This window comes from Macrobrachium rosenbergii, chromosome 41 (genome assembly GCF_040412425.1).
Source record: "Macrobrachium rosenbergii isolate ZJJX-2024 chromosome 41, ASM4041242v1, whole genome shotgun sequence".
In the NCBI taxonomy this organism is placed as follows: Eukaryota; Metazoa; Arthropoda; class Malacostraca; order Decapoda; family Palaemonidae; genus Macrobrachium; species Macrobrachium rosenbergii.
In genome coordinates, this window is record NC_089781.1 from 49,793,866 (window position 1) to 49,817,110 (window position 23,245).

At 40.6% G+C, this 23,245-nt stretch overlaps 1 protein-coding gene across 1 annotated transcript in view; it reads right to left on the bottom strand.

Moving 5' to 3' along the window:
- LOC136826855 (uncharacterized) overlaps positions 1–23,245 on the bottom strand; it is a 371,452-nt gene that overhangs the window by 215,137 nt on the left and 133,070 nt on the right. Inside the window, exon 3 of the mRNA XM_067084346.1 lies at positions 19,959–20,168. Coding sequence (XP_066940447.1) covers positions 19,959–20,168 — 210 coding nt within the window. The remainder of the gene's footprint in view (positions 1–19,958; positions 20,169–23,245) is intronic.

Below are 23,245 nucleotides of genomic sequence, written 5' to 3' on the forward strand. Positions count from 1 at the left end.
GGCTTGCAAGTCAAAGGTGGAGGATCTCTGAAGGGAATTGCATAACCAAAGCGAAGAACTTGGACAACCCAAGCTTCCGCATCGCGACGAGCCCATTCCCTCCAAAAAAGCTGCAGCCTGGCTCCTACTGTTGGGCGAAGGAAAGAGGACTCACTTGGTGTTGGGTTTGGAAGAAGATTTGGACTTGGACTTGTAAGGAGGGCGCTGGTTGGTCCTGGGTCTGTGGTAAGGACGAGATTGGCCCCCTCGAAAGGGTTGAATAGGAGATGCCGACTTAGTCGGGGCTGTCGTTGTTGGCTGTGGCTTCTTGAAGGACCGGGCAAGTAGGTCATTGGTCGACTTCTTCTCGAGGGAAGAGGCAATATTCCTGATCAACTCTTCTGGAAAGAGATGATCTTTAACCAAGGGAGCGAAGAGCAAGGCAGATTTCTGAGTGGTGGTGACCCCTCTGGTAACGAACGAGCACCAGAGTTCCCTCTTATTGAGGACTCCTAAGGTGTAAAGGGAGGCTAACTCGTCTGCTGCGTCCCTCACAGACTTGTCTCCACAAGACAAGAAACTCACGAGTTCGATGTCACGTCCTCTGGGATATCAGGGCAGTTCTCAATCTTGGATGCTAAGACACCCACAGTCCAGTCTAAAAGACTTAGGATCTCTAACACCTTGAAGAGGTTCTTGACGAGATGGTCCATTTCCGAGGAGGAGAAGAACACTTTAGCCGATGAGAAAACCGATCTTCTATTGGCGTCCACTAAACTGGAGAAGTCCCCCTGGGAGGAGGCAGAAACTCCCAGGGACGGAGCTTTCCCAGTAACGTAAATTGGTATCTCTTACTCTGCAACTTGGAAGGAGGAAATGCGAAATTTGCTTTTCCCGAATCCTCTTGGCGGCCAGCCACACATCAAGGCTTATGAAGGGAGCCGTGATCGCTTTGATAAGGACAGTTTGGGAACGATCGGATCAGGCCTCGGCCTTCCCATATGAAAAATGGACTGCAGAGGCTTAGGTGAAGGAGCGACAAAGCAGTCGGGATAAGTGGTCCACAAACACCTAAGCAGTTTAGTATATGCCGAATAAGAAGTAGATTCCTCTTCTGGGACTTCCTCTTCCGATGAAACCGGAGACAAACCAGGTACAGCAGGCACAGAAGTGGCTTGGTCCTGGGTCTGAGGTGATGGGGTTGCTGGTTGAACAGGCATGGTAGGCGCTGGGGTCGCTGTTTGCCCTTAAATAAGGAAACAATATTATCTAATTGCCTCCTAAGAGGACCCAAGGCGTCGTTCGAGGTGGAAGACCGAGGACATGGCGGAATTCCTGAAGGAGGAACAATAGGCGCCCTGGGCGCAAGTGGCGCTTGTGGCGCGAGGGGCGACACTCGGAGATCCGCTGGAGGGAGGCAGCACCCTCCCACTGAGCAGAAGGTGCCTGTGAAGCTGGATGGACACAGGGTGCAGTCGACGTCTTGAGAGCTGAGGGAGGTGGAAGAGACGAAAGCATGTAAATCCGTTTCTTAGTTGGTGGTCAATGTAAGGTTGAATCGTCCGACAAACTGGACGAAATGTCATGCGCACCTGGCGCCAGAGGCACACACACTGCATCCCTCAACCTTTTCAATGGAGGAGGGGACAAATAGTCCGACTTCCACGACCTTTTCAATGGTCTGGAAGCCGACGAGCGCCATTTGCGCCGTCGAGAGAGAGGAGAATCTCCCGACTCGGAAGATTCCGGAACGCGGAACGACACACCTTTTCCCTGGTGGTCCGACTCGACGGAGGGAACGATTGCTTGTGGGCAAACCCCAAGAGGCTCCCTGCGACTTCCGGTATGTCTTCTCCCTGATGCAGGGGAGTGGGACAGTGACCTTTGTCTAGGAGACCTGCTGGGACAAGCAACCGAACCCTCAGAAGGCACAACACTAGCACTAGACACATTACACTTCGCCATTAAAGTGTTCAAAGAATTACCCAACTCAAGCAAAGTACTACAAAGAAATTCAAACTTCTTCTCGAACCTCGATTCGAGATTGGCAACGGTACTAGGTGAAACAGGGCGGGAAGCTGGCATAATAGGTTCAATAGAAGGAGAACTAGGAGCAGGGGAAGCAGAAATAGAATGAGCAGAAGCTGAGACAGAAGCGGAAGCCCCAAAGTCTGCGGTAGTCGCCGGAAAGTCTGCCGTTGCCGACGGCCCCGCACCTAGGCTACTCCCTTCTAGGCTAACTTTCTCGGTGTCTGACGTAGCTTTAGCTTTAGCCCGATGAGTCACCTTCCTAACTCTATCCTTAGCAAGTTTTTCTTGATGAGAAAGAAAAGTTCTCCATTGCTGGTCTGACCAGCAACTACATTCGATGCAAGGCAACTCCCTAGAGCAAGCCGATCCCCCTCTACAATCTACACACACGGTGTGGGGGTCGTAACCACTCTTAATTTTAAGCCTAGCATTGCACCCACTGGCGCAAAACCTAACTGACGATCCTGAATCAGACATGATTCTAGTCAAACAACAATTGCAGCATTGTACTTCACCGAAATCCAGCGAAAAACAATGAAAATATGATGCGCGACTGAAGAGCACTCGATCGCGGGTGTTTACGCGTGAATGGCAGGAACAGAAATTGACTTACCAGTACGTGATCCTTGGGACTACCGAGCGGGATGGCAGTAGATGGCGACACCAGTTACCGGCAATTGTAGTACAATCGCGCGCAATTTAAAAGCGCTGCCGTTAGGAACTGATCAGCTATCATAATTGTTAGGTAATCGTTATGGTAAAATGTGTGTGTGAACCACTGCACTAGGCTAGGTGTTACACTCAAGTGTCCATTTGCATAAGTCATAAAGATTATTACAGCTGTATTTCAGATAAAGGTAACAATAATAAAACTGATATTTTACTTACTGAATCCATTTACACTGTATTATTTTTGTGTTATATCCATCCTTGTCATATGTATAAAAAAACTGATCGTTTGCCATATACATATCAGATGACTGAGCCTACTAGCAAAAGAATTAGGAGAATAATTTTTTAGTTGCTAAAAGAAATGAATGTATTACTGAAATTAATACTATTTTTGTAAATAAGTGTAAAATGGGTATACAAAGGTAAAATAACATACTTTGTTCAAATAAAATCCCTCAAAATTGCACAGCAGCTGTTTCCCTATTTGTTTGTTTACATCTACTCAATGTTGTTCATGTCAGTTTTTTGGTAAGTGGTTATGAATTACTACATAAGTCGTAAGTTTGGTAATCTTGTCTGAAAGCCTAGCCCTGGTAGTACAAACTACTGAAAATGAAATTCGCTGCATGAGTTAACCTACTGCAGTACAGTACTGTATGATCTACTGACGATGAAATTCGTTCAGTAAGTATAGACTACAGTATTTTTATTTTTTAATTTAATTTATTTAACAAGATGAAATTACTGAGGAAGAGGGGTTAGCCTAATGTTATCTTGTCTAAGAAAAATGCAACTCACATGATACATGAGGTATGTATACGATGAAATTTTAAGGGTCACACAATACGAGGCCTCTCTCTCTGTAAAACACCTGTGTTTACATCTTTTGCACATATGGCATTTATCAGTGAAGACTGTCCAAAGCAAATTCATTTAAAGAACACTACTGAAAAGTAATTGATCATTTTCTGTTTTATTGAAATTAATGATCTTTCATTTCACCTCACAATATCACAGAAGCTTTACTTGAATGCCTGTGAGTGTGTATGTTTACATCTACGTGTTGATATCATCTCTACCCAGTGTGTGCATTCAAGTGTGTGCTTTTAGCACAGTAAGAGTGTGCATTCAAGTGTTTTCCCACAAAATATATGTTCAAATATTATGCAAAATAAGGATTATCATACGATATGTGCTGGAAGTTTTCACATACAATTACTGTAATTGGTTGTCATACGATATGACCTGTCCTTAGGGGCTTAACCCTTAAACGCCTACTGGACGTATCATATGTCGACTAAAATTGTCTGTTATGCCAAGTGGACGTAACTGCGTACGTCAACTACAAAAAATTTCAACCTTCGGTCAACTTTGACTCGACCGAAATGGTCGAAAAACGCAATTGTAAGCTAAAACTCTTACATTCTAGTAATATTCAATCATTTGCAACAAACTGGAAGTCTCTAGCACAATATTTCGATTTATGGTGAATTTTTGAAAAAAACTTTTTCCTTACGTTCGCGCGGTAACTCGGCCGAAAATTTCAGAAATTCTTTCGTCATTTTGTCGTAATTTTTGCACTGTTCTATATTAGCCGTTACATAAAGTTTTATATATGTATTTCAGAAAATATGGCCGCCACAATGTTATAAGGTACATAGTGTGATGAAAGAATTTTCGGTGCGAGATGGTACTGGTGGAAGCCGTCAGTTGCAAAATCTTTGTATTCAGCAAATAGTTGATCATCTCAGCAGTTAATGTGATGAACACGCGGTGTTGGCCAAATCATGTGACCAAGTTGCTATGCGCGTACAAAAGTTCGTGTGTTATAGAATCTCGATTTTGTGTCTAATTCTGCCCAAAAATTAGTTCGGTCGTGCATTAGCAGACCTAGATCAGGATCGTGAAGACATTATCTTTGAGTGTGGCGAGCTCTTAGAATTGGCAGAATAAGATGTCGTGGGTGTGATTGTGGTGAAGACTTTGTGGGCAAAACATGATGTTAACATGTTGGTGTGATCATAGAGAAAGACAGTCGCAAAACCTTTGCAATGTCTAGTATTTTTATGTGGGAGACTTGAGACCAGACTTTACAAAGTCTATAATGGAATATGTGAGAATTTTTGAGTTTGCAGGCTATTAGCCATAATCAGATTTTTAGTTGGATTGAGACTAAACCTTGAGTTAGATGTTTTCTTAGTTGACAATTTCATTTATGATGCATTTTAATTTTTGCTTTGTTTATTCATTGCTTGTTGGGTTGCTTTAAATAATAAATCTATTTTTGATAGGAAAGATTGAGTTTTCCTTATATGACCCATTTCATTTCTTTAATGTGGAATGAAAGAGAAATCCGTGCGAGAACGAAAGAGATCTTTGTGACGTTAGCGTGAGTAAGAGAGAGAAAGAGGGGCGTGTGAAATGCCCGTTGAGAAAGACTCGCTGTTGAAAGAGAGAGAGAGAGAGAGAGGAAACAGGGTTGACACCCCCCCCCCACCGCCTCTTGAAGATAGACCAATAGGTTCGCTACGTAGTGTTCTTACCCGGAACATTCTGTCTGTTCCTAAACAGTTGTAACAGAAGATTTGGTGGCAGCGTATAAGGTTCGGTAGAAATACTGTCATTGTGTAAGAGGAAATAATGGCAGCGTGAGAGTTTTAGTTGACTTTTTTTTAAAACAGACTAACTGGTAACGTTGATGCCCAAGGCACAGACGACCTGAGGCGACTGGGCCGTGTGCGTGATGAATGATCACCAGTTTTGAAAGAGCGGGTGTCATAAGTGGGTCGTGATTACGTGTGTAATACGGGGAATCTTTTTTTTCCATCTCTATTTGAGTATTGGGAGTGGGGAATTGTGAAATAGATCTGGGTGATCTCTAGAGCAATTTTGGGGTTAAAGAAATACCCAAATAAGTGTGATTAGTGGCGATTGTGAGTTAATTAAGCAAAGTGGTGATTCAACAAAAATCACGCTTGTGTTTCTCTGCTTCGTCTTCGAGATGGTGACGTCACAGGTTGCACAGATCTCCGTTTTCTGTTGGCAGACCGAGTGTTGAGTAACCCATTTTCAGTTTTCTTTTTAGGAGAAGCTTAACTTTTTGTTGTTCTCCCATTTTCTTTTTCTTTTTTTTTTTCTTATGTTGTTACGCTCGGGTCGCCGAATTTTGCGAAAAATGGAAGACGCAAGCCAGTCTCAGTCGGTCGTGACCCATAAGTTAACAAATTTTAATGCAGGCATTACAAATTTCAAGGGACTAGTTGATGGGAAATTAACACAATGTAGAAACATTCATTGAATCAGTCGATAATTACTTGAATTCTAGGAAGATTACGGGTGGCGCTGATGCTTTGAGAGAAGCAAAGGCTTTTTTAGATCTAGACAAAGGAGATATTGGAGAACGAGCACGAGGTTTCGGGTTCAGAAAGTGTAAAACTTGGAGAGAACTTCAGGAATTCTTACGCAGGTCGTATGGCGGAGTTGACCGCGAGTGCATTGTTCGGAACTTGCGTGCCCTTATTAGAACTAGGAAGGGTGATGATTCATTAATAGCGTACAGTGCTCGCTTATTTGATGCAGTGGGTGAGATAAAGAAATCTATGATAAACTCTACATGGGTAAATGGAAATAATATCTCTTTAGATAATTTTGAAAAACTGCTACATTTTGCTTGCCTTTTAACGTCAGTCCCAGATATAATTACAGATGGTTTTGATAAAAGAATTGATCAGGACACAGATGAATCCTTTTTGTTTGCACAGGTTAACAAAAATCTATCAAAATGCCCGACGCTAGACAGTAGTTTTGTGAAGGGAGGTGCTAAGATTTCAGCTACAGTGTCAAAACCGCAGAATAATGCGAACTCTCAAATCTAGGAAATGATGCAGGAGCGAAATCATGCGCACGGGTGGAATTGAGGAAAACCTCAGAGAGATCAGTAACAACAATTCGTTGTTTTAATTGTGATAAAATAGGACATAGTAAATCAAATTGCAGAGTGAGATATTGTTCAGTTTGCAAATCTTCAGACCATGGATGGAGATTTTGCCCAGCCACAAAGAATAGAGAATATTCAAGGAAAACACGGGGTAGTTTTAATAGACATGACAGGAGAATTCCACATGATGCAAGTTCTAGGTACACAAACGAACATCAGAATTTTCACAAGATAAGTTCGACGACGGACACAGGATAATGAGCAATCAGGTCTTAGAATCACCAGAACATAGGCCGATTGTACGTGGATTTTCTAATGGCAGTGAAATTTCTATTTTCATTGATTCTGGTAGCTAAGTTAACTTAGTAAATGCTGACCTTTTTCACTCGAAGTTTCCAGAGTGTAAATTAGTCCCTACTAGTGAGACAGTGTGTGACATACAAGCGAGGAAACTGAATATTTTAGGTTCGTCATTTCTTACGCTTTGTATCGGCGGAAAGACGATAGTAGAATCATTTTTGGTCATAGAAGGATTAGCCTTAGGTGAAATGGTTTTGCTAGGACACCCTTCTTGCATGCGACATAACATCAACATTCTTACGGGAATTCAGGGGATTACAATAGGTGAGCCAGGTTGTTTTGTTCCATATATACACAGGGAAAAAACTTGTGAGAAACCTAAGACGCAGTCTGAGACATGTGTAACACAGTCATTAGAGAGTGAAGATATTCCGCAAAAATCTTTCAAAGGATTTTTGTTGGAAGATATTGAATTGCAACCGCAAGTTCCTACATTGGTTAAAGTGTCGATGAAAGAGAAAAAGTTTCCTTCTCAAGTATGCGTTGTTGAGGGAACCGAGAAATTCAAAGACGTTGTGAGTACGGTGTCAGTAAATGAAGTTTCAGTCGCAGGCGTAACTACAGTAGAATTAGTTAGCTATCAAGACTCAGTGAAAAAATATCACAAGGGTACTTATGTAATTGATTTTGAAGAGTTTAAGGAAGAACATAAGATAGTGAGTTTTTGTGGAGACAGTAACACGTTTCCCAGGGAGGAGCTGCAATTCAGAAGTCAAGTTCTTCACGAACATTTGGCTAAAGCTGATTATCCCGAGTATTCAGATAAAGTAGAGAAAGTGTTGAAAGAATATTTAGATATCATTGCTTTGAAGGGAGATAAATTAGGAGTTACAGATGTTTTAGAACATTCAATTCGCCTAGAGAAAGGTACAAATCCCATATATATTCCAGCATATCGAATTCCCTTTAAGATCAGAGAAGAAGTAGAAAAGGAAGTTCAGAGATGGGAGTCGGAGGGAACTATTAGACAGAGCTCTTCCCCCTATAATTTTCCTTTATTAGCGGTTCCGAAGAAAGACGTTAGTATCAGAGTTTGTGTAGATTTTCGTAAATTGAATGAAAAAACATGCCCAGATAGATATCCTGTAGCTTGTTTGCCTGATTTGTTTGTTGAGATCGGTGGCAAGAATATATATTCATCTATAGATCTTATGCAAGGGTTTCTACAGGTTCCGCTTTGTGAGAGTAGCCGTAAATATACAGCATTTTCGGTACCAAAGGGACATTACGAGTTTAATAGGATGCCTTTTGGATTACAAGGGTCCCCAATAACATTTACTAGACTGGTTAACACAGTACTTCATGGCTTGTTAGGAAAGTCGGTGTTTGTGTACATGGATGACAATCTCATATGCACAGATACGATTGAAGAACATTTAAAGGTGTTAAAAGAAGTCCTCAAGCGATTACGGTTCGCTGGATTAAAGGTCAAATTGGCCAAATGTGAGTTTCTGAAGAGAAAAATTGTCTATTTAGGACATGTTATCTCAAAAGAGGGAGTCAGAGTGAATGATGAGAAAGTTAAAGCCATTGTGAATTTTCCAGTTCCCAAAACCAGGAAACAGATTCATTCGTTCCTAGGTATGTTGGGTTTCTTTCGCCGTTTTGTGCGGAATTTTTCTACAATAGCGTCTCCATTGACAGATTTGTTACAAGAAGACGTTAAGTTTGTTTGGGGTGATAGTAAGCAATTAGCTTTTGAGAAGCTTAAGAACGCTTTGGTGAACCCACCTGTTTTGAAGTTTCCAGATTTTAGTCAACCGTTCACCTTAGTGACTGACGCGAGTCAGGAAGGTATAGGTGCGTGTTTGATGCAGAAATTTGAGGGGAAATTACACCCAATTGCTTTTATAGCAGAAAGTTCAAAACGCGTGGTAGTAACGAAAGGCTGATGTCAGTTGTGGACAAGGAGGCTTTCGCAGTCGTCTCTAGCCTTGTTCATTTTAAGATGTTGTTGTTAGGAAATAAAGTTGAGATTTTTACAGATCATCAACCGTTGTTAGAGCTTTTAATAAGCCAAATTTGTCGCCCAAGAGAGCGCGTTGGTTTTGACATTGAGAGATTTTGATGCAAACCTCAAATACATTGAAGGTAAGCATAATGTGGTTGCAGATGCATTGAGCAGATATTTTCCGGTCGAGGATGAGGGAGTACAAACCAATCCTGTGTGAGAAAGAGAGTAAACATTTGGTGTCTAATGTCTCTGATACTAGTAGTTCTGAGATATCGCATGTAGAGGACATACACGTTTCTACAGTGCATACTTTGGGGAGAAATAGTGAGTCGGCAGTCTCGGGAGAGATTGTTGTTTGTGATATTGAGGGTAACGCCGTGTGCTATATTACGGGTGAAAATGTCACTTGGGACATAGGCTTGCTCGAACAAAAGCAAGATGAAGATAAATTGTTGTCGGATGCTAAGGCATTTCTTAGGGGAATTTCACCGAAGAAAGGGTATAAGTTGCCTTTTTCTGGTCTAGAGTTGGAGAATAATTTATTGGTGAGGAAAGTTAAGTATAACTCATAAGTACTCGAAGCATGGGTGAAATTACACAAATCATCGTGCCAGAGAGTCTAGTACCACAAGTTCTAGACATTGTACATTGTAAATTTGGTTCTCCTTATTTAGGTGTGGACAAGACGTATGAAAACGTCAGGTCAAAGTTCTTTTGGAAAAATATGTTTTCTGCAGTGGAGGCCTTTGTAAAGAGTTGCGCTGTTTGCAATGCGAATAAGCCGGCGACGACGGTGTCGTGTCGTTTGGGTTCATATCCCGTACCACATAGGCCGTTTCAGAGAGTGCATATGGATATTCTGGGTAACTTCTCAGAGTCCGCTTATGGTTATAGACATTTATTAGTAGTTGTTGACGAGTTAACTCGTTTTGTTGAGATTTTCCCACTGAAGTACAAATCAGCTGAGGAAGTTGCTATAGCGTTCTTTAAGGGGATAATTTGTAGATATGGTGTTCCTGAATGTCTGATCACAGACAATGGTAGGGAGTTTATTAATAAGACTTTAGAGGGTCTTGCCAATTTGTTGGGGATAAAGAAAGTATCTATAATCCCGTATAGACCTGAAGCGAATGGGTTATGTGAGAGGGCTAATCGAAAGTAATCGAAGCTTTATGCATGACGGTGGGTGGTTCCGATACACATTGGGACAGATCTTTGGATGAAGTGCGATATAGTATCAATACTATGACGAATGACACAATTAAGATATCTCCAGCAGAAGCTTTGTATGGGTACAAGTTGAAAGGACCTTTTGATTTGTTGTCAGAGTGAGTTCAGGGTGATGTTACGGTCACTTCGTTGATAAATACAGCGAGAGAAAGATTTACACGTATCAGTAAAGAACTTGAACTTAGTTCGCGCGCAATGGTAGAGAAAAGTAACGCGAAATCGAGGGGAGTAGTTTTTTCGATGGGTGATAGAGTGTTTGTTAAAGTGAATGTTCGGAATGATCTGAATTATAAATTAAGTCCGAAGTTCCACAGACCTTTTGAGATTGTAGAGATCAAAAGAGGGAATAGATTTGTAGTAAAAGACGTAAATACCGGCGTGACGAAATTAACTCATATTTCAAAGTTAAAGAAAGTTGGGATCTAATGGAACATTTGTATATAGTTTGAGGGATAAATGGGTTGATATTTGTATATATTGTATATAATACTTATTTTTTTTTTTTTTTTTTTTGTCTCGTGTTTTTTTTCTGATGAATTAGAGAATAGGAGAAGTAAAAGAGCAGCACCTTTAGTTCTTGTAGGTGTTGGCGTGATTGCTGTGATTGGAGCGATGTCCATTGGGAGTTTAGTCAAAGTAGCAGAAGTTCAAAAAGACTTAATAGCTCAAGGGAAACAGTTAAATCAGTTGCAAGAGAGTAATAAGAAGTTGAGTAATAGTTTTGAAACAATGAGACGTTCTTTGAATGATTTGTCAGTTTCAGTAGAAGGTTTGAAAGAAGATCTTGAAGTGACAATTGCATTCCTTACGATCCAACATACCATTCTTAATGTTGAGAAAGAAACTGATTCTCTAAGGACAGAAGTGCAAATGCAAGTTAAAGCAATTATTGCTGCAGCAGATGGTCGTGTGTATGGTGATATATTACCTTTGGGATACTTAGAAAATGTTCTAAGGAATTCCGCTTATCTACATGGAGCAAAAGTATTGTTTGCGGGAGGAGATTTGTATTTATATTATAAAGTTTTGAGGGTGAGATTGTCTGATCGGGGATTGATAGTATACGTTCCTGTCAGTACGATGAAGCCTTTTGTTAGTTTTGTTATTAGACCTTTTCCGAGTGCTTTTGGAGACTTAGTAGTGATATGGAAGGGTTTAGAGATCATGTTCATTTTGGGAGATCAATATCTGGGTTTGGGAGTTGATTATAAGGCAGGTTGTACCTTGGTTAGGGAGAAGTATGTGTGTGACAGTAATGTTTTCCAGTTGCAAGTTGTGTCTGTGGGTGGTTGTGAGTTGTCTTTAGTTCATAGACAGACTCCGACTGAATGTGACTTTATGCAGTTTCCACGTGAATACCACATGATCACCACCAGTATTCTAACTGCCGTGTTCTGCAAAAGAGTGCCCCATCACGACGATGTGCCAGAATAACCAGACGACGTCGTTCAGTGCTTCAAGGGTCCAAGCTGTTCGACTCATCCTGCAGAATCCTGTCTCACGGACTTTCTCGTACTTAGCCGTGCTGTGTTCAACAGTTCCGAGAAGATATTTATGCGTCATATGCATAACAATCACGATATAGTTCCAGTGCCTTCGACAGAGATACCGGTGACTGTCCGCCCGATGGAAGAGATCGAGGATACGTTCATGGTCGAGTACCGTGAATATTTATTGCCAGCTGTCTTAATGATTTTAGTGGTCATTTTTCTGATAGTTCTTGTTATGGGAGTAGTAAAGCTCATTTGTGCTTGTAAGACTTCACGCAAGTGCTCTAAGACAATGTCCCCAGTAGATGTGCAAGTACGTCATGAGGGCAGTATCTAAGCTATACTTCAGTAGACATTGCTAATTGAGCATAAGCCCTATCTGTTATGTTTTATACATATGCTTTTGTTTTAGTTTGCCGTTAAGGAGAGCGAGACTTTCTTATGTGGTGGCCGAGCACTATTTCAGAAAATATGGCATACAATGTTATAAGGTACATAGTGTGATGAAAGAATTTTCAAAAGTGCGAGATGGTACTGGTGGAAGCCGTCAGTTGCAAAATCTTTGTATTCAGCAAATAGTTGATCATCTCAGCAGTTAATGTGATGAACACGCGGTGTTGGCCGAATCATGTGACCAAGTTGCTGCTATGCGCGTACAAAAGTTCATGTGTTATAGAATCTCGATTTTGTGTCTAATTCTGCCCAAAATTAGTTCGGTCGTGCATTAGCAGACCTAGATCGGGATCGTGAAGACATTATCTTTGAGTGTGGCGAGCTCTTAGAATTGGCAGAATAAGATGTCATGGGTGTGATTGTGGTGAAGACTTTGTGGGCAAAACATGATGTTAACATGTTGGTGTGATCATAGAGAAAGACAGTTTGCAAAACCTTTGCAATGTCTAGTATTTTTATGTGGGAGACTTGAGACCAGACTTTACAAAGTCTATAATGGAATATGTGAGAATTTTTGAGTTTGCAGGCTATTAGCCATAATCAGATTTTTAGATGGATTGAGACTAAATCTTGAGTTAGATGTTTTCTTAGTTGACAATTTCATTTATGATGCATTTTAATTTTTGCTTTGTTTATTCATTGCTTGTTGGGTTGCTTTAAATAATAAATCTATTTTTGATAGGAAAGATTGAGTTTTCCTTATATGACCCATTCCATTTCTTTAATGTGGAATGAGAGAGAAATCCGTGCGAGAACGAAAGAGATCTTTGTGACGTTAGCGTGAGTAAGAGAGAGAAAGAGGGGCGTGTGAAATGCCCGTTGAGAAAGACTCGCTGTTGAAAGAGAGAGAGGAAACAGGGTTGACACCCCCCCCACCGCCTCTTAAAGATAGACCAATAGGTTCGCTACGTAGTGTTCTTACCCGGAACATTCTGTCTGTTCCTAAACAGTTGTAACATATGAAAATGTGCGCAATTTCATGTAAAATACAACAAAATACAACCCATGGTTGTAGCTTTTATCAGTTTGGAAATATTTTCATATAAATCGCAATAACTGCCAAAATTTCAACCTTTGGTCAACTTTGACTCGACCGAAATGGTAAAAAAACGCAATTGTAAGCTAAAACTCTTACATTCTAGTAATATTCAATCATTTACCTTCATTTTGCAACAAATTGGAAGTCTCTAGCACAATATTTCGATTTATGATGAATTTTTGAAAAAAACTTTTACTTACTTAAATCCACGCCAGAAATTCTTTTCGTCACGTTGTCATAATGTTTGCACTGTTTTATATTAGTCGTTACATAAAGTTTTATATATGGAAATGTGCGCAATTTCATGTAGAATACAACAGAAAATAACTCATGGTTGTAGCTTTCATCAGTTTTGAAATATTTTCATATAAATCACGATAACTGCCAAAATTTCAACCTTCGGTCAACTTTAACTCGACCGAAATGGTAAAAAAAATGCAATTATAAGCTAAAACTCTTACATTCTAGTAATATTCCATCATGTACCTTCATTTGCAACAAATTGGAAGTCTCTAGCACAATATTTCGATTTATGGTGAATTTTGAAAAAAAAATTTCACGTTGGAATTTGTAACACGGCCAAACATCTCAAATTCTTTAAATCACGTTGTCGAATGTTTGCACCGTTTTATATTAGTCGTTATATAAAGTTTTATATATGAAAATGTGTGCAATTTCATGTAGAATACAACAGAAAATAACTCATGGTTGTAGCTTTTATCACTTTTGAAATATTCTCACATAAATCACGATAACTGCCAAAATTTCAACCTTCGGTCAACTTTAACTCGACCGAAATGGTCGAAAAACGCAATTGTAAGCTAAAACACTTACAGTCTAGTAATATTCAATCCATTAGCTTTATTTTTCAACAAACGGGAAGTCTCTAGCACAATATTTCAATTTATGGTGAATTTTTGAAAAAAACATTTTTTTATGTCCGCGCATTACGGATTCATGCATCATATTGTGATAATATTTTCTCTGTGTTGCTTTGATCGTTTTACAATTTGTTATATACCAAAATCATCACAATTTAGTGTACAATACAAAGAAAAAAAAATAATCCGTTAGCTTTAACCGTTTTGCTCACAGCACGATTTGTATAAAATTATATATGAAAATTTTTTTTTGCGCTGTCATATATTCCAATATTCATATATGATAATGATATTTTTTTCATTTCTGATGGTTGCATACTAAACTTCAGGCAATGACAAAAAAAGGAGCCAAAATGAACTCTTAATCTTAAAAACTAAGCGTGCTGTGATTTTTTGAAAAAACTTTTTCCGCTTCAGCTTAACTCCCTTTAACGCCGCCGGCATACAGGAGACGTTTTTGTAAATAGAGGCTCGGCGTTTAAGGGTTAATGGCCAGAAATGGGTGGTTGCCAAGTGCTCAAACACCAATAGACAAAGAGTTGATTTGTTACCTCTCAGGTGAGTATTACTTCATCCTGTTTCATATTTTAGTAGCTTTCTTCTATCATATTACAGTACAGTACCAATCTTGCTACTACTACTTTGTTCCATTTAATTTTTTCTTTTCATCTGGAAGCCTGACTTCTCTAAATTCCTTTTTTTTCAGTTATCAAGGGATGTACCATTGCTGGGATTGGAGTTCATTTTCAAAACCAATGATGGGAGGTGTGATGAACACCACACCTCCCACTACTGGTTTTCAAAATGAATTCCAATCCCAGCAATGGTACGTCCCTTGATAAAAAAAAAAAAAGGGGGTGGGGGGGATTTAGAGCAGTTAGGCTCCTAGATGAAAAGAAAAAATGAAATGGTATAGAGGGATGAATAAATTTGTTTGTATTTAGCATTTCCCAACGTTTTGTGAGAGAGAGAGAGAGAGAGAGAGAGAGAGAGAGAGAGAGAGAGAGAGAGAGAGAGAGAGAGAGAGAGAGAGAGAGAGAGAGTGTAATGGTCAATGAGTGCTTCGGTTGTTGGAAGAGGGATGAGGTCGTTAGTTTGTTTACTGGCGCTGTCTGTCTGTGGAATATGTGAAGGATTTTTCGGTTTTGGAGTGAGTCTTGAGTCAGAGCTAGTGCTAGTCAGTCGTTTGGTCTTGGACAGTTTTTGTGTGCTTTTTGAGAGTTGTTGGTTTTTCTTGTTAGTGTACTGTTCTTGTTGTGCATATAGTTCTATCTTCTTTTTTTTGTTTCCTTGTTTTGTTTGTGTGGTTTTGGGTGCCGTGTTGGCGACCGTGGACGCCTTACTCCATCTACCAGCAACCGAGGATCAGGGTGAGTGTTGTGTACTGTTTTTGTGTTTTTAAATTCCGCCACATAATATTTGGCGCCCAACGTGGGGCAGCTGCAATGAGATTAGTGGCTAGTAGTGTGACTGGAGGAATGGAAGAGGAACTGGTGAGGTTGAGAGAGGAGTTGCGGCTGGCAAGAGAGGAGAATGAGAGGCTGAGGGGTGAGAATGAGGAGTTGAGGAGTCAGTTGGAGGAGATGGGGGGAATGCTAATGTGCAAAAGAAGAAATGAAAGGGGATATGAAAGAGTCAGAAGAGAGAATGGAAGAGAGGATGGATAAAAAGTTGGAGGGAATGATGAAAAGTGTGGAAGAAATGATGAAAGGTAGGTTCAAGGGTGGTTTTGGAGAAGGGGCTGTTGGAGGCAGGTCCTCTGGAACGTGTGAAGGGGCAAGAGAGAAAGAAAAGGAGGAAGAAGTGAATGGAAGCGTGAGTGATGAAAGTGATGTGGAAATAGGAAGTAAGAAACGAGAGAATGAAAGGCAGGGTAAGGAAAAGGGGAATGAAAAGCAAGGGAAGGAACAGAGGGAAGGTAAGGATAAGTCAGGGGAAGAAAAAGGGAAGAAGGGAAAGGGAAAGGAAACTGGTAAGAAGGGTAAGGAAGTGGGAAAGGCAGGAAAGAAGGGAGAGGGTGAAGGCAGTAGTGATAGTGAGGTGGATGGAGGTGAGTGGATAAAAGTGGATAAAAAGAGGGGAAGAAGAGTGTAATGAGTAAGATGAATGTAAGTGCGGAAGTGGACGCTTTGTATTCGGAAGAGGGTATGAAAGGACAGAGTGAAAGTAGCGAAAGTGAGAGTGAATGTGAGAAAGAAGTGAGGAAGGCTATGTATGTGAGGGAGGTACCCCGGTGTGAAAGGTATAATGAGTATGGAAGTAGGGATGTGCATGATTTCTTTAGGGAGTATGAAAGGTTTTGTCAGGATAAGTATGGGGAAAGTAAGAGAGTGTGGGCACGAGAATTAGGAGAATATTTGACTGGGTTTTTGCTTGATATGTATAGGGTTATTATGAGTGTGGGGGGATGTTGAGTATGAAAAGGTGAAAGCTAGACTAGTTGAGCAAGCGAGGCGTGAAAGCAAGTGTTAAGTATAAGAGGAAGAATGAATTTGATGAGGCAAGAATGAAAGCTGGGGAAACCTTGTCACTGTATGCTTGTAGGCTGGAGACGTTGGCAAGGAAGAAGTTTGGGGATGATGGGATAGATGAATGTAAGGAGTTAGTACGGAAGTTGTTAGGGACAGTGCCAGATGGAGTTAGAGAATTTGTGAACTTGAAGGGAAGGAGAAGAAAAGATGGACGAATGAAAGGTTGACTTGGGGAGAAATTTTGGAAATTGTAGAAGATTATGAGCTTAACAGGGTTATAAAAGAGAGCAGAAGTGTAAGTGTAAGGGCTGGGGTAGATGAGAGAGTACCAGAGTTTGGAAGCTTTAGGGATGCAGTGTTGAGGGGCCCAATGAGAATGGCCGATAGTGTAATAGATAGGAGTGTAAGAGCAAGTAATGTGGAGGTGCCAGTGAGGATGAATGGTGTACAAAGGGGAAGGTCGATGAGTGGAAGTCGAGCGAAAGTGTTTTAGATGTGGAAAGGAAGGACATACAAAGAATGAGTGTAGGTGGGCTTTAGGAGCGTGTTTCGGTGTGGGCAATCGGGACATTTGGTAAGGGAGTGTACGAAAGATAGGGGTTAAATGCTACAGGTGCGGACAGGTGGGTCATATTGCTAATGGTTGTAGGGGTACCAGTGAATGTAATATGTGGCAACTGTGGTAAGAATGGGCATTATGCGAGAATGTGTTCAGAACCGAGAGCGAACTGTGTCGAATGTGGAATGGAAGGGCATGTATCAAGTGTATGTAGACGAAAGAGGGTGACTGTGACAGCGAATTCGGGAAACTGAGTGTGAAGGGGGTTCAAATGGGTGGATCCTCCAGGATGCAAGCGGTGCGTGTGATGCATGTACGTGAGGGGTTGTTGCATGAGAACCAGCAATTTGTTTTGAGAGAGTATGGTAGAAAACGTAAGAAAGGGAAGAACGTAAGTGAACGGAGTGATCGTAAGTTGTGTGATAGGGGTGTGAATGCCAAAGTGAAAATGAGTGATAAAGCGTGTAATACGGATGAATGGGATGGTATGAATAGAACGTATAGCATATGCGGGTTTGATATAACTGAGTTGACTGAACATGTAGAGGTAAGTGAACGGTTGGAGGTGAGCGAAAGTGTAAGAGTAAGAGAGCGTAGCAGTGATAGACGAGTGATTGAAAGCATGAATGAATCGTTGCAAGAATTGGAAAGGTCAATGAGCGAAATGGGATGGGTTAGTTGAAGAATTGGGGAGGTATTTGGGAACGAGTTAGAGGTTATAGATGAGATTGTGGATGAAATTGAGAGTGGTAATAGTGAAGAAGATAGCGTGAATCTGAGAGAGAATGGAGGAGAAAATGTAAATCTGAATGTTGCTGGAGGAGAGAGCGAGTCTGAGAGAATGATTGCGTGCATCATGAACGCGCCTCTAAAGGACCTGCTAGTGAGCATCCATGGGTGTTACGTAAGGGCGATTTGAATGCAGTGTGAAAGGTGTTGGTTGGGAAATTCTAAAAGGGGGAGAATTATAGAGGATGAATAAATTTGTTTGTATTTAGCATTTCCCAACGTTTTGTAAGAGAGAGAGAGAGAGAGAGAGAGAGAGAGAGAGAGAGAGAGAGAGAGAGAGAGAGAGAGAGAGAGTGTAATGGTCGTTGATGAGTGCTTCGGTTGTTGGAAGAGGGATGAGGTCGTTAGTTTGTTTACGGCGCTGTCTGTCTGTGGAATATGTGAAGGATTTTTCGGTTTTAGAGTGAGTCTTGAGTCAGAGCTAGTGCTAGTCAGTCGTTTGGTCTTGGACAGTTTTTTGTATGCTTTTTGAGAGTTGTTGGTTTTTCTTGTTAGTGTACTGTTCTTGTTGTGTATATAGTTCTATCTTCTTTTTTTTTTTTTTTTTCCTTGTTTTGTTTGTGTGGTTAAGGGTGCCATGTTGGCGACCGTGGACGCCTTACTCCATCTTCCAGCAACCGAGGATCAGGGTGAGTGTTGTGTACTGTTTTTTGTGTTTTTTTAAATTCCGCCACAATGGAACAAAGTAGTAGTAGCAAGATTGGTACTGTACTGTAATATGATAGGAAGGAATGAGTGAATGAATAATTTGAAGTTTTCAGGTGTCATGACTTGTATGGTCATTGACGCTGATGTTAATTAAAGGACTACAGAGATAACAAATCAACTCTTTTTGTCTATTGGTGTTTGAACATTTGGCAACCATACATTTCTAGCCATGAAGCCCCTACGGACAGGTTGTATCTTACAATAAGCAATAATTGCATATGAAAACTTCCAGCACATATAAGATAATCCTATTTTGCACCATGATATTTGAACATATTTTGTGGGAAAACATTCAGATCACTTGAATGGGCCATACAGTAAATGATTTTGTATCAACTTGTATGGCAACACTCACACCTCCGCTCAGTGGTGAAAGGAAGAATAGTCTCCCATGAGACTTCATGGTACTACACCTCTCCGTCCCAGTACAGTACATCTTATACATATTTGTCCATAAATATACTCAGGGATTGTTGCTCATTTTAGTTCTTATCTTTTATGATATGTCAGCTGTAATTGTAATTTTTCCAAATAAAGTACAAAAAAATGATTAAAAAGAACATGTATAACTTGCTAAAGGGTTCTACATCCCCCCATCCTATCCCATCCCAGTACAGTATATCTTGTACACATTTGTTCATAAATATATTCAGGAATGGTTGCTGCTTTTAGTTCTTATCTTTTACGATAAAATATGAGCTATACAGTAACTGTAATTTTGCAAGACCAAAATAAAAAATATATATATTAAAAAGAACATGTATAACTCACTAAAATTACCATATTTTTATAAGTATTTCAGAGAAGAGGCCCCGTGCAGGGTTGGAAATAATCACTTTCTTCCTGTAGCAGGTACTGAACATTTTTGTTTGTACAATGAGCATTTGCATATACTGTATTTCTCTTTCCACTGATTTTTCTTTTTTTAATTGGCAGACCTTAAAGCTTCCCATTCATGAGGTTTTCTCAATGTATATACTGTATATGCCACTCTGTAAGGGTTAAACAAAATTAAAGAAAAACAAATCTGAAAACTAAATGGACTGGCATCATTTTAGTGCTAATGTATAGACACATAATAAAGTTGTTATTAATTACAGAAATGTACTAACAGACATTTGATATTAACTGGAGTATGAATTATAACACAAAAAACTAACAGATCATTTGATCATTTACCAACAAGAAGTATTTGTTCAGCAAGATAACCAAAAGATGAATGATAATTCATCTTTTGGTTATCTTGGTTATCTAATGCATGATAATTTTGTAATGTGGGAGTGTTCACATACACTACTAACTGTGCTTATGGCCAACTCAGTACCATGTTATCAAATTATAGTAAATTAAAATTGCATCTTTGATGGGAAACAAGACATTTTTACCACAGCAATGGTAATTTTACCTGCTCCAGTAAGTCCTCTACTTTTTGACTCTGAGTTCTCCCATCAGGTTTCACGTATGATGCTGCTCCAGAACTTTGAGTCTTGTGGTAATGATCAGATGGAAGACCTTTCAACTGAGCTAGTCGAGATGCCATCTCTTCTTCAGTTGGGATAATCTCAGAGTGGGATTTCCTCAGATTCTCCAATCTATGAGCAAGGTCTAAATCAGCCTGTAAATGGAATACAACAAAGTAAAATTATTATTAACTTCATTTACTATTTTAATGTTGATTGCCTTGGGAACTTATTAAAAATGTATAAATAAATGTGAATAAAAATGTGAATAAAAATGACTTTTTATAATAATATAAACTTTTATATATACTTACCCAGTAATTACTTTGCTAAGAGTTTCTAACTCGATGGCAGCTTCAGTTTTGAAATTCGTGGTAGTGATAGTTTTTTGTTTGTGTAGGTGACTAACCCCGCCCACTTTTGGGGTGAAAGAGAGAAACATCTAAGCCAAGAGCTTCACTTTTGTTTATGCTCTAAGGTCCATGTAAGGAGAGGAGGGTTGGCACCATTTGTAATTACTGGGTAAGTATACAGTATATAAAACTTTATTTTATTATAAAAATGGCATTTTTATATATGTAACTTACCCAGTAATTACTGAGCTGAATCCACATTGAAGGAGGTAGGATTCATGGACATCTTGAACTCTAACATTAAAAATGATAATGAAATGAGAACAGAATATAAAAGGCTTAGCATTGAAAAAATGCTTGTTGTTTCTTACCTGGTGAGAGAGCTGTGCAGGTAGATACAGTACTGCCTCTGGTTGGTACTCATCTCAACCGAGTAGTGGTGTGGCGGTATGGCCAGGGTCGCCTCTACTGACGTGAGCAACTTCATAAAGGGGTACTCCAATCGCTAACGAAGTACAGGTATGAAGTAAACTTTGCAACGAAGGAATCTCCAATAATTCACAGTCAATAATAAAATGCCCCTGCCCAGGGCGCAGTACAATAAAAACAAAACTAGGGAAATGGTCACCTACACCACACATAAGCACCATATATAAATAAACCACCACCATCCTACACAGAAAAAACTGGTGGGCACTCTAGGTACCTTGTACCCTCCAGGCTCCCCATGAACTCAACAACTTGACAAGGCGAAGAATAAAGTAGGAAGTGTTGCTTCCTACGTTCCCTTCCCAAACACTACGCCAGCCACGGACAATGGTCCGAGTGTACTGCAATCTTCGTACGTCGTCTCCACGTCTCACAAATAATGCATAGCAAAAACAGATCTACATTTCCAGAAAGTAGTCTGTAGATCGAAGTGAGAGAGAGATTATGCTTAAAAACAAATGATGTAGCCACTGCTCTCACGCCATGCGCTCTAACCCTAAGTCCAGGCAGAATGTTCTCCCCAATTGGAGTGTGTGCTTCAAGGATCAGGTTTGTAACGAAAAAAGATAAAGCATTTTCAGACATAGGACTAGCCAGGTTCAAAACCGAACATCAAAGATTCCTTGCTGGGCCTCTAATCTTCTCTGTCCTCTTGATGTAATACCTAAGCGCTCTTACTGGGCACAGACTTCTCTTCTCTTCCTCTGGACACAGGATGTTCAACAAACCTTTAATAGCAAAGGAATGAGGCCATGGCTATGAAGGATTCTCGTTTTTTGCCAAGAAGACAAGGGTAAGGGAACAGACCACATCACCTTGAGAAAATCTTATCCTTTTGTCTATCACATGCAGTTTGCTCACTCTTCTCGCAGCGGCTAGCACAATGAGGAAAATAGTCTTCTTAGTCAGATCCTTCAACGATGATGAACTCATGGGTTTGAATCTTGAGTCAGACAGCCACTTGAGGACTACATCTAATGTCCCAGGGCATACCTCCTCGTCAACCTTGGGAGTGTCGAAAGACTTAATAAGATCTGAGATATCCTGGTTGGAAGAAATGTCTAGACCTCTCTGTCTAAAGATTGAGCTAAGCATAGCTCTATATCCTTTTATCATAGACGGAGAAAGGTCCCTGGTGGATATCAAGTAAAGAAGAAAATCCGCCACTTGAGTTATAGTGGTTTTAGAAGAAGAGATGTTATTCTTCTTACACCAAAGTCTATATACTGCCCACTTTGTCTGGTAGACTTTGTTAGTAGAATGTCGTCTACATTTAGAAATAGCTTCTGCCGCAGCTCTTGAAAAGCCTTTCACTCACAAGAGTTTGCGGACAGCTGAAACCCTGTCAGGGCCAGAGTGGATGTGCCCTGATAAAATTTCCTGTAATGGGGTTGTCTGAGTAGACTTGGGATTGTTGGAAGAAGGCGTGGGAAGTTTACTAGCAGTTTGAGAAGCTCTGGGAACCACTCTTTCCTCGGCCAGAAGGGAGCCATCAAAGTCATACTGGTGCTTTGATGCAACTGGAGCTTCTTCAGAACCTCCCTCACCATCCCGAACGGAGGGAAGGCATACACATCCAGTCCTGACCAATTTTGCATCATCACATCTGTCGCCCAGGCTCGTGGGTCCAGAAACAGTCAGCAGAACAGGGGAAGACAGTGGTTTTTCGGTGTCGCGAACAAAACCACCATCGGTTCTCCCCACAACTTTCACAGGTCGGAGCATACTCAATGGTCCTGGGTCCACTCTGTCAGGAGAATTTGTTTGCGATGACTAAGTTCGTCTGCCAATACGCTGCACTTCCCCTGAATGAACCGAGATAACAGCTGGGTTCTGTTCTGCTCTGCCCAAAGAAGGAGACTCCTGGCAGTCTCGCAAAGGGAGAATGATTGAGTCCCCCCTTGGAGTCTTACATAAGCTAAGGCTGATGTGTTGTCCACATGCACCATAATTACTTTGTCGCGTACTTCCCTTGCGGAATGTTGCAGTCCCAAATGGATGGCTTTCAGTTCTCTGATGTTTATATGCAGAGCCTTGTCTTGTTGGGACCAAACTCCCAAAACTTCTTTTCCCTCCAGGAGAGCTCCCCAACCTATGTCCGACATGTCGGAGAAGAAGTCTAGGTCGGAGTTCACTAACGAAAGAGACTTTCCATCTGAAAGTCTGTTTGCGTTGTTCCACCACCACAGGTCCTCCTTTATCTCTTGTGTTATTGGGAAAATGCATAAGTCCTGATTTATCTTGCAATCCCAACTGACTCTTAAAAAGCATTGTAGAGGTCTCATATGCACCCTTCCCAACCTCACAAACTGTTCGATCGATGATAGAGTGCCCAGGAGACTCATCCATTGAGTGGCTGAACACTTCTGTAGGGAAAGGAAAAGGTTGAA